Source organism: Pseudorca crassidens, chromosome 1 (genome assembly GCF_039906515.1).
Source record: "Pseudorca crassidens isolate mPseCra1 chromosome 1, mPseCra1.hap1, whole genome shotgun sequence".
NCBI classification, from domain to species: domain Eukaryota; kingdom Metazoa; phylum Chordata; class Mammalia; order Artiodactyla; family Delphinidae; genus Pseudorca; species Pseudorca crassidens.
Genome location: NC_090296.1, coordinates 113,695,362 through 113,712,082, shown reverse-complemented (window position 1 = coordinate 113,712,082; position 16,721 = coordinate 113,695,362). Strand labels below are relative to the sequence as shown.

General features: G+C 35.5%; 1 protein-coding gene and 1 non-coding gene across 9 annotated transcripts in view; one reads left to right on the top strand and one right to left on the bottom strand.

The window, feature by feature from the left end:
• DPP8 (dipeptidyl peptidase 8) overlaps positions 1-16,721 on the top strand; it is a 55,286-nt gene that overhangs the window by 8,190 nt on the left and 30,375 nt on the right. For all 8 annotated transcript variants that reach the window (XM_067750804.1, XM_067750796.1, XM_067750824.1 and 5 more), the window contains 3 exons: positions 1,027-1,139; positions 13,471-13,644; positions 14,464-14,632. In XM_067750804.1, the coding sequence (XP_067606905.1) occupies positions 1,027-1,139; positions 13,471-13,644; positions 14,464-14,632 (456 nt within the window). The remainder of the gene's footprint in view (positions 1-1,026; positions 1,140-13,470; positions 13,645-14,463; positions 14,633-16,721) is intronic.
• Positions 2,510-2,582, bottom strand: TRNAR-CCU (transfer RNA arginine (anticodon CCU)). Its single transcript has one exon. It is a non-coding gene; the product is annotated as a tRNA-Arg (tRNA).

Genomic DNA, 16,721 nt, shown 5'->3' with positions numbered 1-16,721 from the left:
AACAAACTAAGAAAGGTTTAAGAAAAGTTTAGGATAATAAAAGGATAAAGGAATCTGTGGGTATTTGGAGAGTCATCCCCCACCTTTGCAAGGGTTAGCATGGAAGTTACCATGCCCTTCCACAGACTGCTTTCTCTGCCATTATCAGAAACACAAGGCTGAGGATTTGTTCCACTAGAGAGAGTTTTTGTTCTTCCTGTGTGATTTATTTTCTCTTTCCTTCACTCTCCCCTAGCTTTTTTGGAAGTGATACCTTTCTAGCACCTTTTAGAGTAGAAGGACTTTGTTTTACTTTGAGTTTTCTTTGGTTCACCTCTTCATAACCATGTTGTATTTCTATTACTTCTCTTTGGTATGTAGTTTATTCTACACTGCTGTGATCTTCCCATTCAGTTATTGTATGATTTCACAGAATAGACCTATCTTCTACTTAGTGTAGACCTCTTTCTTTCACAATTCTTGAATAAAGGATAAAGAGACTTTTAACAAATCAGATATCAGATTCTGTGTTGTTTTAATATGAATGTACTTTCATTTGAAACTTATTAGTGATTATAGTGGTAGAACATTTATAGTGAAGAAAAACTCAAATTGTTAGACCTATGTATATTTCTAAGTAAATACTTTAAATGATTCATAAAAAGAAGAAGCTTGATAGTCTGAAGTTGTCACAAAGTACCCCCATTTGGAATCTAATGAGTCTATTGCCAACTTGTAAGACACTAACAATTAAAAAAAAAAAAAACTAAAAGTGACACTTATCCTTACATCATCTTATACACTTTTATGTTTATTTTGAGAGGGACTAAAATTTGAATATCAAAAGGAAACCTGAGGATTTTTCTGGGAGCCTGAAGAAAATTACTGTGGCATATGGCATGTGCATCTCCTACTTGTTAACATTCATTATAGGTCCCATAGAGTACAAAATTTTGCAGTATATAGGAGGCATTATATACTTACTGCTATAATTGTGGTAGATTGCTATTTTTTAAAATAACAAAAAATGATTGTTTCCTTTTATAGCTATGTCTGGTGAGAACAGAGAAAATACACTGTTTTATTCTGAAATTCCCAAAACCATCAACAGAGCAGCAGTCTTAATGCTCTCTTGGAAGCCTCTTTTGGATCTTTTTCAGGTAGGGTTAAACATTGTTATTCCTATGATTTTGTGTATGTTTTTAGATATTACATTTGTTTAGGGACAGAAATTCAATTGGGGTTTTATATTTGAAGTAGATATGAATCAAAAGGAATTAAAACATTTTTATGTTTTTGCATGTATGACCATGAAATTTCATTAAATTCTCAATATCTGAAACTAGGGATAGTAGATATTACAATTCAGATTTTTTTTTTTTTTTTTTGGCCGCCCAGTACGGCGCAGCATGTGGGATCTTAGTTCCCCAACCAGGAATCAACCTGTGTCCCCTGCAGTGGAAGGGTGGAGTCTTAACCAATGGTCCCTGGACCACCAGGGAAGTCCCCAGATTGTTTTTTGGCTACCTTTCTCCCTGTTTAACTATCATTCTCGTCTACAAACTTGCTAGTTATGTAATTCTCACATTTTGGTGGAAGAGTTATTCACATAAAAGAAGTAATGTATATTTCCAGAAAGCTTTTTATTCAAATCTTTAAATTGAATTTTTAGTTCTAATATTTAGTAACAGTACTAATGTAAGGGTTAAATAAAGGTACTAAGTTCAGTTTTTTTTTTCTAAATAGCATAATTCAATTTATGTAAAATCAAAGGTTAGGTTTTTTTTTTTCTTCAATATTTTGTCTTTAGACAATATGTAAATGGTTCAAAACATCCCCAAAACAAGATGATAGTTTGGGTGTGATTGTTTGCCTTTTTAGTTCTCATTTATTATTTTTACATTGAGTATTGAATAGAATATTTGGACTAGGAACTAAAATGTGATATTTCTCTTAGGAAGTAAAAAAAAACAAAACAAAACCTTCCATGACAATCATTTTGACTGCAACTATTTATCAGGGATGTTGTTTCTTACATTGGTTTGTGACTTTCCTTTAAAACAAAAAAATTCCTTATTCTAAGAACAGTGTGTAGAACTGAAATAATGGTAGTTTTCTCATGGAAAAGGTTGCAAATTAGTGAGTCAGAGTTGTTTTTTTTTTTAAGCTTTATTATGGAAAATTTCAAACCATACAAAAGTAGAATCCTATGCAAACTAGTTTTAACAATTTTCAAATCTTTGCCATCAGTGTTTCACTGTAGCCTTACCAGTCTTCCCTCACAATCCCTATCCCCACTTCTCAGATTATTATTATTATTTTTTAGAGAGTTGGCATTCTTATTTATTTATTTATTTGGTTGCACCAGGTCTTAGTTGCAGCTCGCCAGCTCCTTAGTTGCAGCACATGGACTCCTTAGTTGCAGCAGGTGGGCTCCTTAGTTGTGGCTCCAGGACTCCTCAGTTGCGGCTTGCCGGCTCCTTAGTTGTGGCATGCGAACTCTTAGTTGCAGCATGCATGTGAGATCTAGTTCCCTGACCAGGGATTGAACCTGGGCCCCCTGCATTAGGAGTGCAGAGTCTTATCCACTGCACCACCGGGGAAGTCCCACATCTCGGATTATTTTTAAAGAGTTCCCAAATAGGTCATTTCACTCCTAAATAAGTCAGTATGTATCTCTAAAGAATATAGATTCTTTTTAGATATCATCACATCTTAAAAAATCATTGATCATTTCTTCATATAAAATATTCAAATTTCCCTGATTTTTAAATTTCTCTTTTTTTACACTTGATTTGTTAAATCAGAATCTAAGTAAGGTTCATATATTACAATTGATTGATAGGTTTCTTAAGTTTCTCTTACTTTTAATATATTGCTTTCCTTTCCATCCATTTTTTCCCCACTGCAGTTTATCTATTGAAGAAAGAGGGTCTGTTTTGCTGATTGTATTCCTGTGGTGTTATTTGATATGTTCTTCAGTCTCCTGTATTCTCTGTAAATATAAATAGGTAGTCAGATCTCAAAGCTTCATCAGACCCAGGTTTCCTCTTTTTTTCTCCCCCAATAATACTTTACAGATCAAAAGAATTGAAAGCAGGGCCTTGAACAAATAATTCTATACCCACATCCATAGCAGCACTATTCACAATAGGCAAAAGGCGGAAGTAACCCAAGTGTCCATGGACAGATGAATAAACAAAATGTGTCATATGTTGGGTTGGCCAAAAAGTTCATTCAGGTTTTTCCAGAACATCTTTTTTTTAATATATTTATTTATTTATTATTAATTTATTTTTGGCTGTGTTGGGTCTTCGTTGCTGCACGCAGGCTTTCTCTAGTTGCAGTGAGTGGGGGCTACTCTTCGTTGCAGTGCGTGGGCTTCTCATTGCGGTGGCTTCTCTTGTTGCAGAGCATGGGCTCTAGGCGTGTGGGCTTCAGGAGTTGTGGCACGTGGGCTCAGTAGTTGTGGCTTGTGGGCTCTAGAGCGCAGGCTTGGTAGTTGTGGCTCATGGGCTTAGTTGCTCCGCGGCATGTGGGATCTTCCCGGACCAGGGCTCAAACCCATGTCCCCTGCAGTGGCAGGCGGATGCTTAACCACTGTGCCACCAGGGAATTCCCTCCAAAACATCTTATGGAAAAATCTGAACTAACTTTTTGGCCAACCCAATACATGTGATGGAATATTCCTTCTTAAAAAAGAAGGAAATTGTGACACGTGCTGCAACATTGATGAACTATGAAGATATCATGATAAGTAAAATAAGCCAGTCACAAAAGACAAATACTGTCTGATTCCACTTACATGGGGTGCCTAAAGTAGTCAAATAGACTCCTAGAATGGTAGTTGACAGAGGCTAGGAGAAGGAAAAATGAGGAGTTGCTGTTTAATTAGTTTAATGGGTATAGGGTTTCAGTTTTGCAAAATGGGAGAGTTCTGGAGATGGATTGCACAGCCATGTGAGTATAGTTAACAGTAGTGAATGGTACACTTAAAAATTGTTAAGATAGTAAGTTTTATGTTATATATTTTACCACAATTAACAAAATAATATTTCATAGACGTTGTATGCCTCCATCAAAAGTCGTATAGAGCCTTATTTATCTTCTTGCAATGATAGCACCCTTTGATCATTACCTAGATCCATTATAAAACAGTGAAATTTTATCATTCCTTCTTCATTTATTAACTGAAAAACTTCTATAAAGAGAAAACTGCTATTCAACAACTATTCAGTTATTCTGAGTTCTAGTTCACAATAGAAAGGCAAGATGTTTCTTGTCCTTTATTTCCCATTTTTCAAATAATCTGTGTTCTACAGTCTTATATATGTGATCAGTTAGGGGTTTTGGAGGAGTTTTTGTATCTTTATAAACTTACAGTGTAAGCCTGTTTGGTATCTTTTGATCCATTGACAGTTATTATTCTTATTGTACAAATGTCTTATTTTTGGCTGTTGGAATCCCTTTCAACTTGACATGTCAAATCCTTTTGACGTGACCCTGGTAATAGATGATAGCGCTGTTGCTTTCTGCTGTGAAGATGTGTTATGATCATCTTTCACATTGCTTATCCCATGCTTAGAATCAGCCATTTCTCTCTAGTTCCTTTAGGGGAAAGTGGTGTTAAGAGACCATGATCTGGGTACTAGAGATGCTTATTATTATTGGGTTGTTAATCGTTTCTAGGTCTTTTTATTGGGCAAACTAGGGAATACATACATTGTGTGTGTGGGTGTGGGTGTGTGTGTGTGTTTGAAATGTACAGATCACCATGAAGTCATATCAATTCAGATAAGATATAAGGTCAGACTGATATATCCAGTTAAGATATTGCACTACAGGATTTTTCTTTAACCTCATTTATCCTACATACGAATTTTCTTTCTCTGGTGCCAAAGGTTCTGTTTTAAACAACAGTATGATTACTCATTTGCTTTACTCCATACTACACACAAAACAGTTTTAAAATAACAAATGAATCAGTGCTGATTACTTAACAGTAACTTGGAATTTGTCTTCTCTGTGTGGTCATGCTATCAGTTCTATACAATTAGATTCATTTGCTTCATTTTGTTTTCAAGTGTTAGGAATTCCTTTGTTTTTAATTTAATTTTTGTAGAAAATAGTTATATGGTTCCAAAGTCAGATCTACAAAACCAGAAGTATTCAGAGAAGCTCCTCATCTCCTCTACCCTATTTCTCCCCTTCTCCTTCTAGATAATCTTTGTGTTTTTAAATGGCTTATCCTTCTTTTTTAAAAAATATAAGTGACTACATAGATATTCCTATCCCCCATTAGATAAATAGTAACATACAGTATACATTTTCTCCACCTTGCAATTTTCAAATAACAATGTATCCTTCAAATCACTCCGTAAGAATATATAGTGAGTCCTCCATATCCACAGGTTCAGCATCCTTGGATGCAGAACTAAGCTGCATCCTTGGATGCAGCTGTACTAAGCCATTTTATAGTCTGAGGGACTTGAGCATCCACAGATTTTGGTATCCATGGGGGTGGGGGGTGTCCTAGAACCAATCCCTCACAGATTCTGAGGGACAACTGTATACATAATCTTTATTTCTTTTTACATCTGTGTTGTGTTGTACAGACAAATCATGTTCAACCAGTTCCCTCTTGATAGACATTTTAGTTATTTTCAATCTTTGTATTACAGATAGTAGTGCAGTAAAATGGCTTGGACTTTTTACATTTTTGCCAGTGTAACTTTAAGCTAGATTCTTAGAACTGAAGTCACTGGACCAAAATGTATATGGTTTTGTAATTTTGCTAGATATTATCAAATTTTCTTCCATAGGAGCTGTGCCATTTTGAATTTCCATCAGTAAGGTATAAGTGTGCCTGTTTTCCCAGAGACTCTCCAACACAGTATGTGGTCAGACATTTGGATTTTTTTGCCAATCTGATAGATAGAAATGGTATACCAGTGTAGTTTAATTTGCTTTTCTTTTATAGGCAAAGTTAATCATCTTTTATCTCTAACCCATTTTTCTGTGGAGTGATTGGTCTTTTTCTTCATTTTTAGGAGCCTTTTATATACTGGAGATATTAATAACCCTTTGTCTGTGATATAGTTTCAGATATTTTCCTGAAGTTGTAATTTCTATTTTTACTTTATGGTGTCTGCGTGTGTGTGTGCGCACGCCATGTGGAAGATTTTTGTGTAATAAAATTTATCCATCTTTTTGGTATTGTTTCAAGAATTTGTGTCTTCTGTCATAGGACAGTTTTTCTACACCCAAGTTATAACAGAATTTATCCATGTTTTCATCCAGTGCTTTATATGGTTTCTTACATGGTTTCATTTTTTAAAGCTTTATTGAGGTATAATTGGCATATAAAAAGCTGCAGATATTAAAGTGTACAATTTGATAGATTTGGATGTACATATGATGTACCTGTGAAACCCTTACCTCAGTCATTACCCTCAAAAGTTTCCTTGTACTGGCTTGTATTCTCCCCTACCCACCCATTCAGGGATACAGGCAACCAATGTACCAGTCTTGCACAGTCCTTCATAAGATTTATCCCTAAGTATTTCATATTTCTTTATTCTATTGTAAATGGCTTTGTTTTCTAATTTCAGTTTCTGGTTGATCATTGCTAGTATTTTTTTTTTAACTTTCTAAGTGCTTTCTCACTTTTGTTTTTTTTAATTGTAGTTGATTTACAATGTTGTGTTAGTTTCTGGTGTACAGCAGTGATATATATATATATATATATATATATATATATATATTCTTTTTAGATTCTTTTCCTTTAGAGTTTATTACAAGATACTGAATATAGTTCCCTGTGCCGTACAGCAGGACCTTGTTGTTTATCTATTTTATATATAGTAGCTTGTATCTGCTAATCCCAAACTCCTAATTTATCCCTCCCCCACCTTTCCCCTTTGGTAACCATAAGTTTATTTTCTACGTCTGTGAGTCTGTTTCTGTTTTGTAAATAAGCTCATTTGTATCATTTTTTTTTATATTCCATGTATAAGTGATATCATTTATTTGTCTTTCTCTGTACTTCACTAGTGTGATCATCTCTCAGTCCATTCATGTTGCTGCAAGTGGCATTATTTCATTCTTTTTTTTATGGCTGAGTGGTATTCCATTCTGTGATGTATGTATATCACATCTTCTTTATCCATTCATCTGTTAATGGACATTGAGGTTGCTTCTATGTCTTGGCTATTGTAAATAGTGCTGCTGTGAACAGGGTTTTTCTTTTTTAATTTGTTAATACGGTAAAACAAAACATCACTTGATTGTTGAGTGTTAAACCAATCTTGCATTCCTGGGATAAAGCCAACTTGGTTCTAACTTATTATCCTTTTAAATATTGTTGGATTCAATTTGCTAATATTTTGTTTAGATTTTTTTATATCTATGTTCATGAGGAGTATTGGTCTGTAGTGTTCTTTTCTTGAAATTTGTCTGATTTTGGTAATAGTGTTATGCTAGCCACAGAATAAGTTGGGAGTTATTTCCTCCTTTTTAATTTTCTAGAAATTGTTTGGTAGAATTCACCAGTGATGCCATCTGGACCTGTAATTTTCTTTGTGGAAAGGTTTTTAACTACAAATTCAATTTCTTCCTTAGATGTAGTGCTATTCATATTATGTATTTCTTTTTGAGAAAACTTTGGTTGTTTGTGTCTATTAAGAAATGTTTCCATTTCATGTAAGTAATCAAATTTATTGGCATAAGTTTCATAATATTCCCTAATCTTTTCAATGTCTGTAAAATTTTTGGTGTTGTCCCTCTCTTATTCCTGATATTTTGTGTAATTTGTGTCTTCTCCACTCCCAGCCTTTTTTTTTCCTGATCAGTCTGGCTAAGGGTTTATCAGTTTGGTTTCATTTATTTTTCTCTGTCGTTTTGTTTTTTTCTCTTTCATCATTTTATGCTCTAAACTTTATTAATTCTTTTCTTATGCTTACTTTGGATTTTGTTTGTTTTCCTTTTTCTAGTTTCATAAGGTGGTAGCTGAGGTCACTAGTCTGAGACCTTTCTTCTTTTCTTATATAGGCACTTAATGTTATAAATTTCCCTTTAAGTACCACATTAGCTGTAGCACATACGTTTTGATATGTTGTGTTTCCATTTTCATTTAGTTCAAAATACTTCCTGTTTCCCTTTAACCCATAAGTTATTTAGAAGTGTACTATATAGTTTCCAAATATTAGCATATTTTTCAGAAATTTGATTTCTAATTTAATTCCACTGTGATCCAAGAACATACTTTGTATGACTTAAATCTTTTCAATGTTTTAAAGTCTTGTTTTATGGCCCTGAATGTAGTCCATCCTTGTATGTATTCTGTGTTCACTTGAAAAGCATATATGTTCTATTTTTGTTGGGTCTATAAATGACCATTAGATCAAATTGGTTTATTGTATTGTTAAAGTCTTCTATGTCTTTACTGATTTTCTATTTGTTCTATCAGTTATTGAGAGAGAATGTTGAAATCTCCAACCATAATTGTAGATTTGACTGTTTCTCATTGCAGTTCTATTAGTTTTTCCTTTAGTATATATTTTGAAGCTATGTTATTAGGGGTGGATAGGATTGTTATATCCTATTCGTAAATCTACTGCTTTCTTAGTTTGAAATGACCTTCTTTATTTCAAGTAATATTCTTTACTCTGAAGTTTACTTTGATGTTAATATAGTCCCTCTAGCTTCCTTTTGATTACTGTTAGCATAGAATAAGCTTTTCCATTAAAAAAATTTTTTTACTGGCTTTGTTGAGATATAATTCAAATACCATACAATTCACTCAAAGTATACAATTCAATAGTTTTTAGGTGTATTCAAAGGGTTGTGTCACCATCATCACCATCTAATTTTAGAACTTTCTGTCATCTGCAAAAGAAACCCATTAGCAGTCATTCCCCATCCTTTCACCCTCTGTACCCCCAGGCCAACGCAACCACTAATCTACTTTGAGTCTCTATAGATTTGCCTATTCTGAACATTTCATACAAATGGAATTGTATAATATGTGGGCCTTAATGACTGGTTTCTTTCTCTTAGCACAGTATTTTCTGGATTCATTCACACTATAGCAGGTAATAATGCTTCATTTATTTTTATGACTGAATAATATTCCATTGTATGGCTAGACTACATCTTATTTATCCATCAGTTTATGGATAAAGTTGGGTTGTTTCAGCTTTGGAGCTTATATGAATAATGCTGCTTTTAACATTCAAATGCAAGATTTTGTATAGATTTGTTTTCAGTTCTCTTGGGTATATATCTAGGAGTGGAATTACTGGGTTATGTGATAACTCTGTGTTTACATTTTTCAGGAACTACTAAATTGCTTTCCATAGCAGCTGCATCATTTTACATTCCCACCAGCTATGTATAAGGGTTCTAATTTCCTACATTCTCACCAACACTTGTTGTTGTCCGTCATTTTGATTATAGCCATCCTAACGGATGTGAAGTGATATCTCATTGTTATTTAATTTGCATTTCCCTAATGACCAGTAATGCTGACCATTTTTTCATGTGTTTATGGGCCATTTGTATACCTTCTTTAAAGAAATGTCTGGGGAGGGCTTCCCTGGTGACGTAGTGGTTAAGAATCCGCCTGCCAGTGCAGGGGACACGGGTTCAAGCCCTGGTCCGGGAAGATCCCACATGCCGTGGAGCAGCTAAGCCCGTGCGCCACAACTACTGAGCCTGCGCTGTAGAACCCGCAAGCCACAACTACTGAGCCCATGTGCCACAACTACTGAAGCCCGCACACTTAGAGCCCATGCTCCACAACAAGAGAAGCCACAACAATGAGAAGCCCAAGCACTGCAACGAAGGGTAGCCCCAGCTTGCTGCAACTAGAAGGAAGCCCACATGCAGCAACAAAGACCCAAAGCAGCCAAAAATAAATATAATTAATTAATTAATTTTTTAAAAAAGAAAAGAAATGTCTGGGGAATTCCCTGGTTATCCAGTGGTTAGGACAATGCACTTCCACTGCAGGGAGCCCGGGTTCGATCCCTGCTTGGGGAACTAAGGTCCGGCAAGCTGCATGACGAGGCCTAAAAAAGGTCTGTGCAAGTCCTTTGCCATTTCAAATTGGGTCTTTTTAATGTTGAATTGTAAGAGTTCTTTATGTATTCTAGATACTGGACTTTCTTTTCTCCCATTCTGTGGGTTGTCTTTTTATCTTTTTCTTTAATTGCAGTAATCATTAATTTATTAGTAGAAAATCAGTCATAATTACCTTTGGCAAGTATTTAGTACTATAATCATTAATTTAAATCTATACATTTAAACACATTTTGATCTCTCCTTTATCGAGATAAGACATTTTTGTTACTTCCCCTTTTTTCTATTCTTCATTTACCTTACTCTGAAGTTCTTATACCTTCATTTTAAAAAATTGTGGACATGATACACATAATATAAAATGTATCATCTTAACCATTTTTGAGTGTACATTAGTACATCAGTGGCATTAAGTACATTCACATTGTTGCAAGCATCACCACCATCCATCCACAGAGCTCTTTTTGTCTTGCAAAACTGGAATACTGTACTCATTAAACAATAACTTCCCATTACCTCTCTGCCAAGCCCCTGGCAACCACCGTTCTACTTTCTGTTCCTATGAGTATGACTACTCCAGGTGCCTCATAGAAGTAGAATCATACAGTATTTGTCCTTTTGTGACTGGCTTATTTCACTTAGCATAATGTCCTTAAGGTTTATCCGTGTTGTAGCATATGTCAGAATGCTAAATATTATTCTATTGTATGTATATACCTCATCTTGTTTGTGTATTCATCCATTAATAGACACTTGAATTGCTTCTACCTTTTGGCTATTATAGATAATGCTCCTATGAAGATGGGTATACAAATATCTTTTCATGTCCCTGCTTTCGATTCTTTTAGGTATATACTCAGAGGTGGAATTGCTGGATCATATGATAGTTCCATTTTTATATTTTTGAGGAACTGCCATACTGTTTTCCATGCACCATTTTACATTCACACTAGCAGTGCACAGGAGTTCCAGTTTCTCCACATCCTTGCCAGCACTTACTATTTTCTGGCTTTTTAATAGGAGCCATCCTAATGAGTATGAGGTAGTGTCTCATTGTGGTTCGATTTGCTTTTCCCTAATGATTAGTGATATTGAACATCTTTTCATGTACTTATTGGCCATTTGTATATCTTCTTTGGAGAAATGTCTAATCAAGTCTTTTGCCCACTTTGTTAACCAGGTTGTTAGCAGTTTTTGTTGTTTACTTTCTTGATAATGTCCTGTTGTTTGAATAGGGACCACCAAAAGGATATGTCCAAGTCCTAAAAGTGTCTGTGAATGTGATCTTGTTTAGAAATAGGGTCTTTGCAGATGTAATTAAGTATCTAAAGATGAAATAATTCTGGATTTAGGGTGGGCCCTAAATGCAATCATTGATTGCAAACTACTGAGTAGAGTTTCCTGTGCTATACAGTAGGTCCTTATTAGTTAACTGTTTTATATATAGTAGTGTGTATATTTCAATCCCAATCTCCCAGTTTATCCCTCCCCACCCCCCTTACCCCCTGGTCACCATAAGTTTGTTTTCTATGTCTGTAACTCTGTTTCTGTTTTGTAGATAAGTTCATTGGTACCCCCTTTTTTTTTAGATTCCACATATAAGCGATACCATATGATATTTGCCTTTGACTTACTTAACTCAGTATAACAATCTCTAGGTCCATCCATGTTGCTGCAAATGGCATTATTTTGTTCTTTTTTATGGCTGAGTAATATTCCATTGTATATATGTACCACATCTTCTTTATCCATTCCTCTGTTGATGGACATTTAAGTTGCTTCCATGTCCTGGCTATTGTAAATAGTGCTGCAGTGAGCACTGGGGTGCATGTATCTTTTTGAATTATGGTTTTTTCCAGATATATAAACTTGGCTACTTTTATTTTTTTTATTTTTTAAATATTTATTTATTTTTTTTTTACTTTGGCTGCACTGGGTCTTTGTTGCGACGTATGGATGCGGGCTTAGTTGCCCCATGGCATGTGTGGATCTTAGCTCCCTGACCAGGGATCTAACCTGCGTCCCCTGCATTGGAAGGTGGATTCTTAACCCCTGGACCACCAGGGAAGTCCCTGAACTTGGCTACTTTCAAAGTATTAGTCCTTTGGGAGTTGCCTGGCAGTCTGGTGGTTGGGACTCTGCGCTTCCACTGTGGGGGGCCGGTGTTTGATCCCTGGTCAGGGAACTAAGATCCCGCAAGCCATGGCACGGCCAAATAAAATAAAATAACATAACATAACATAAAATAGTGTTAGTCCTTGGTAGCAGAAACCATGTCTGTTTCCCTTATTTACCATTCCTTTATTTATCCCCTTATTTATCATAAAGAACTCTTAGTGAGGGAAGATGTGGATGTAAATTTTTAAAACTAGCACTTATTAGATTTTTATATATATATATATATTTAAATTTTATATATGTGTCAAATAATATTTTTAGTTTGGGAAGGTCCTTCATCATCAATCATTGATTACAAATATTCTTTGAGGGAGATTTTAACAGATGCTTTAGGTAGGAAAGCAAAAATCAGATTCTGCTCTCAAGTTGTTTTTTTTTAATCTATTTCTAGTCAGAAATACTGAAAAAAAGTGAAAAACAAAACCATAGCCAAATGAGTAAAAGAGATAGTAACTCATATAAATTTCAAAGAAGAGATCACTACACCATAGTGCATCAGGAAACTTTCCTGGCCAATGTTGAATTAGGGCTAAGGTTTTGGGATATCAGTAAAACTTGGATGGATAGAAAGAAAAATGGCCTCGGGTCGGGGGGGGGGGGGTGATGGAACAAAGGCCAGGAGCAGAACACCGCATATTGGGTTTTACCTCAGTGGTGTGACAAGCCTGACCTAAGGTTTTATTAAAGCAGAATTAGTGGATTAGTGGAAAGGTACTAATGACAGCTGATATTTGAGAACTTTACTCTGTGCCAATCATTGTGCTAAACATTTTACATATTTTTATCTAAGTTAAATTTCACAAAGCTGAAGTAGATGATTTATTACTACTTCGAAAGTGAAGAAAATTACTTTTGAAGAAATTAAACTACTTGCCCAAAGTCAGACTTCTAATGAGAGTCAAAGCCTAGATTCAAACTGCTTGACTTCAGAGTCTGCTCTTAAGTGCATGCAGAACTGCTATATTACATTTAAGTTGTAGAAGATCTTGAATGCCAAGCCAAGGTGATGAGACTTAATTCTTGCTCTCTAATGTATACAGTAATCGTCTAGGGACCCTTTACCAAGAAATTTTTCAGCAGACTTCCTGAAATTAATCTGTTTAAAGTTGCTGGCAAATTTTGGGATCACTCAAAATGTAAACCCAGTAATATTGGAGATGCTAGAATTTCAGTGCTAAAAGCAAAAAGCCACCTTTCAGAAGACTGGAATGTGAGACTTTCTTTCTGTATTAGGCAACACTGGACTATGGAATGTATTCTCGAGAAGAAGAACTATTGAGAGAAAGAAAACGAATCGGAACAGTTGGAATTGCTTCTTATGATTATCACCAAGGAAGTGGAACATTTCTATTTCAAGCTGGTAGTGGAATTTATCACGTAAAAGACGGAGGGCCACAAGGATTTACTGTAAGTTGATGTTACTACTTGATAAATCTGTTTTTGGGTCCTGAGGTTATTTGTGTCCAAATCAGAAAGGTAATTAAACAAACTAAAAAATTCTTTTCACTAATTGTGTACTACTAATTTAGTAGTAAAGAAAACAAGAAATATGGGTATTAATTTCCAATTTTAAGAATTAATAATTTTTTCAGTGACATTAGTATACAATTTTTAAAATGCTAAAAATACTTGCTGTGTAGGAAGAATTAGTAAAGGGCATCAGTGCCATTTTTTGAGTAAGTGCTGAGGTGGATTTTCGAAGATAATGATATCACAGGGCAATCCCTCTGTGGTTCCCCTAAAAGCTTGATTCATCTCAGTAAATGGTTTTAAATGTTTGATTTTATTCTAGGCAATTTTAATGTGATATCACAACTATTCTTCTGATAGAATTGTGATGATTCTAGCTTTCATTACATTTTTATGAGCAAATTATTTTATACTGGTAAAATTAATTAGAAATATTTAATAAGTGAAATAGTCAAATAAGTGTTTAATAAAAGCATGTAACAAACGATAATTACTCTGTTTAAACAGATTTGGACAACAGAATTTATGAAGTGCTCTTATTTTGTCTTTATTTCTGCTCCTGTTATGCTTATTAATTCATAGAAAAAAAATGAGTCCTCTCTTATAAGTTAAGGCATATGAAAGTACATTTTTCTGGAGAGCAGTTATTATAGTTGATATTGTACTTGGGATTATTATTCGTTTTATAGGAAGGGCGCTGGTAAACAAATATGTATCAGCCTGATACTTGCCTTTAAATGTTGTTTACTTTTCTAGCAACAACCCTTACGGCCCAATCTAGTGGAGACTAGTTGTCCCAACATTCGGATGGATCCAAAATTATGCCCAGCGGATCCAGACTGGATTGCTTTTATACATAGCAATGATATATGGATATCCAACATTGTAACGAGAGAAGAAAGGAGGCTTACGTATGTGCACAACGGTAATTCAAGTTCTTCAAATCTACTTTCCTGAAAAGTATTTTTAAAATTTAATTTGCTTTTGCTTACATTTTCCAATTGAAACTTGCTGGGTGATCTTTATATTTTAAACTTAAATCTTTAAAATGAAAAAAGACAAAAGTACAGTGGATAACTGGTATGTACCACCTATATAATGCTCCCTTGTTTTAAGGGTCATTTTCAGACAGCACGACAGTAGCACCTCTGATCTGGTTGTTCTTTTAGCCTAATAAGACCAGCAGAATTTTCCCCAAAACTGTTCTTTTTTTTTTTTTTTTAATTTGTATTTTTGGTTGTGTAGAGTCTTAGTTGTGGCACACGGGATCTTCGTTGCAGCATGGGGATCTTTCGTTGCGGTGCTCGGGCTCTTTGTTGCAGTGCACAGGCTTCTCTCTAGTTGTGGCGTGCGGGTTCCCTCTCTAGTTGTGGTGAGCAGGCTCCAAAGCGCGTGGGGTCTGTAGTTTGCGGCTCACGGGCTCAGTTGCCCTGTGGCATGTGGGATCTTAGTTCCCCGACCACAGATCGAACCTGCGTCTCCTGCACTGAAAGGCAGATTCTTTACCACTGGACCACCAGGGAAGTCCCAAAACTGTTCTGATTAAAATAAAATTTAATTTTAAAAATTAATCTTGTTTTTAGGGAAACAAACAGAAAAATCTAGTACACACTATAAGAACTACTTAAAGATTTGTCTCCCCTTTTTGCAGAGCCTGCTTAGTTATTTTGTCCTAATAGGAAAAATAAAACTTTCTGTATTGTGGAAATATTTAATTTTTATTCAAGTGACTATAATAATGCTAAGCAGTACTGAAAGCACAGAAAAGATGTGTATGTTTTTCTCCAAAGCTTTTATACAAATGAAAGATGGGAAATAGTGTACTGCTTTTTTTTTTTTGAACATGTGAAATAGACCATTTTTTTAAATTTCTAATTAATTTTTGGAGGGCTGCATTGGATCTTTGTTCCTGCGCGCGGGCTTTCTCTAGTTTTAGCGAGCAGGGTCTACTCTTCGCTGCGGTAACTTGCAGAGCACGGGCTCTAGGCGTGCAGGTTTCAGTAGTCTTGGCTCATGGGCTCTAGAGCGCAGGCTCAGTAGTAGTGGCTCACGGGCTTAGTTGCTCCGCAGCACGTGGGATCTTCCTGGACCAGGGATCGAACCCGTGTCCCCTGCATTGGCAGGCGGATTCTTAACCACTGCGCCACCAGGGAAGCCCTAGATAGAAAGGTAGGTAGAGGGTAAGCAACATCACTCTTACCCCTCTTATTCACAGTAGGTTTCCACGTGAAAGTCCCCTTTGGGGTGGGTGTAGTCGGTTGGCATGTGCATTTGTTTATTCTCTGCCTCCTATAATAGAGGAATTTAAAGGTAACTTAATACCAACCTCTACTCTCAAAGGACATATCTCATTGGGAGAACAAGATGATACCATTTATTCATCTAATTAATCTTAGTAATTGAGGTCTGTAGTAAGTGATAGGGAGATATAAATGAGCGATACATAGTCTCACATCTAAAGGAGAACAAAATACAAAGCAGTATGGAAGGTATAACTTCGGAGTAGTTGAAAGATCCAAGGAAACTGAGTGCTGGTTTTGGCTATATCATTAATTCCAAAATTCAGGAACTCTGAAAACTGAGGTTAGTTTTCATTAGGTTGGTGCTAAAACTCATTTGGTGGCAAAACCTGACCTGAACTGACCTGAGGATATTTATAATCTTAATCCTACTTAGTGTGCCTATTCCTAAATTTGCTGCAGGAATATTAGTATATTTGAATACAGGGTATTTGATTACCCTGCTGGAGAGTGACATAATTATGCGTAGATGTATGAATATGAAAAAATCCCCCTAATTCTGAGTTCGAAACACTTCTGGACTCAAAATTTTTGGATAAGGGGTCATTGGTTCATATTGCACATTTGTTTCAGACAACATACCGAAAATACAGATAAGAGAACATAATACAGTGAAACCTGCCTATAAAATTAAAATCACTGCGAGATATTACTACACACCCGTTAGAACACCAAATGTTGGAGAGGAATTTTCATACATTGCTAGTAAGAGTA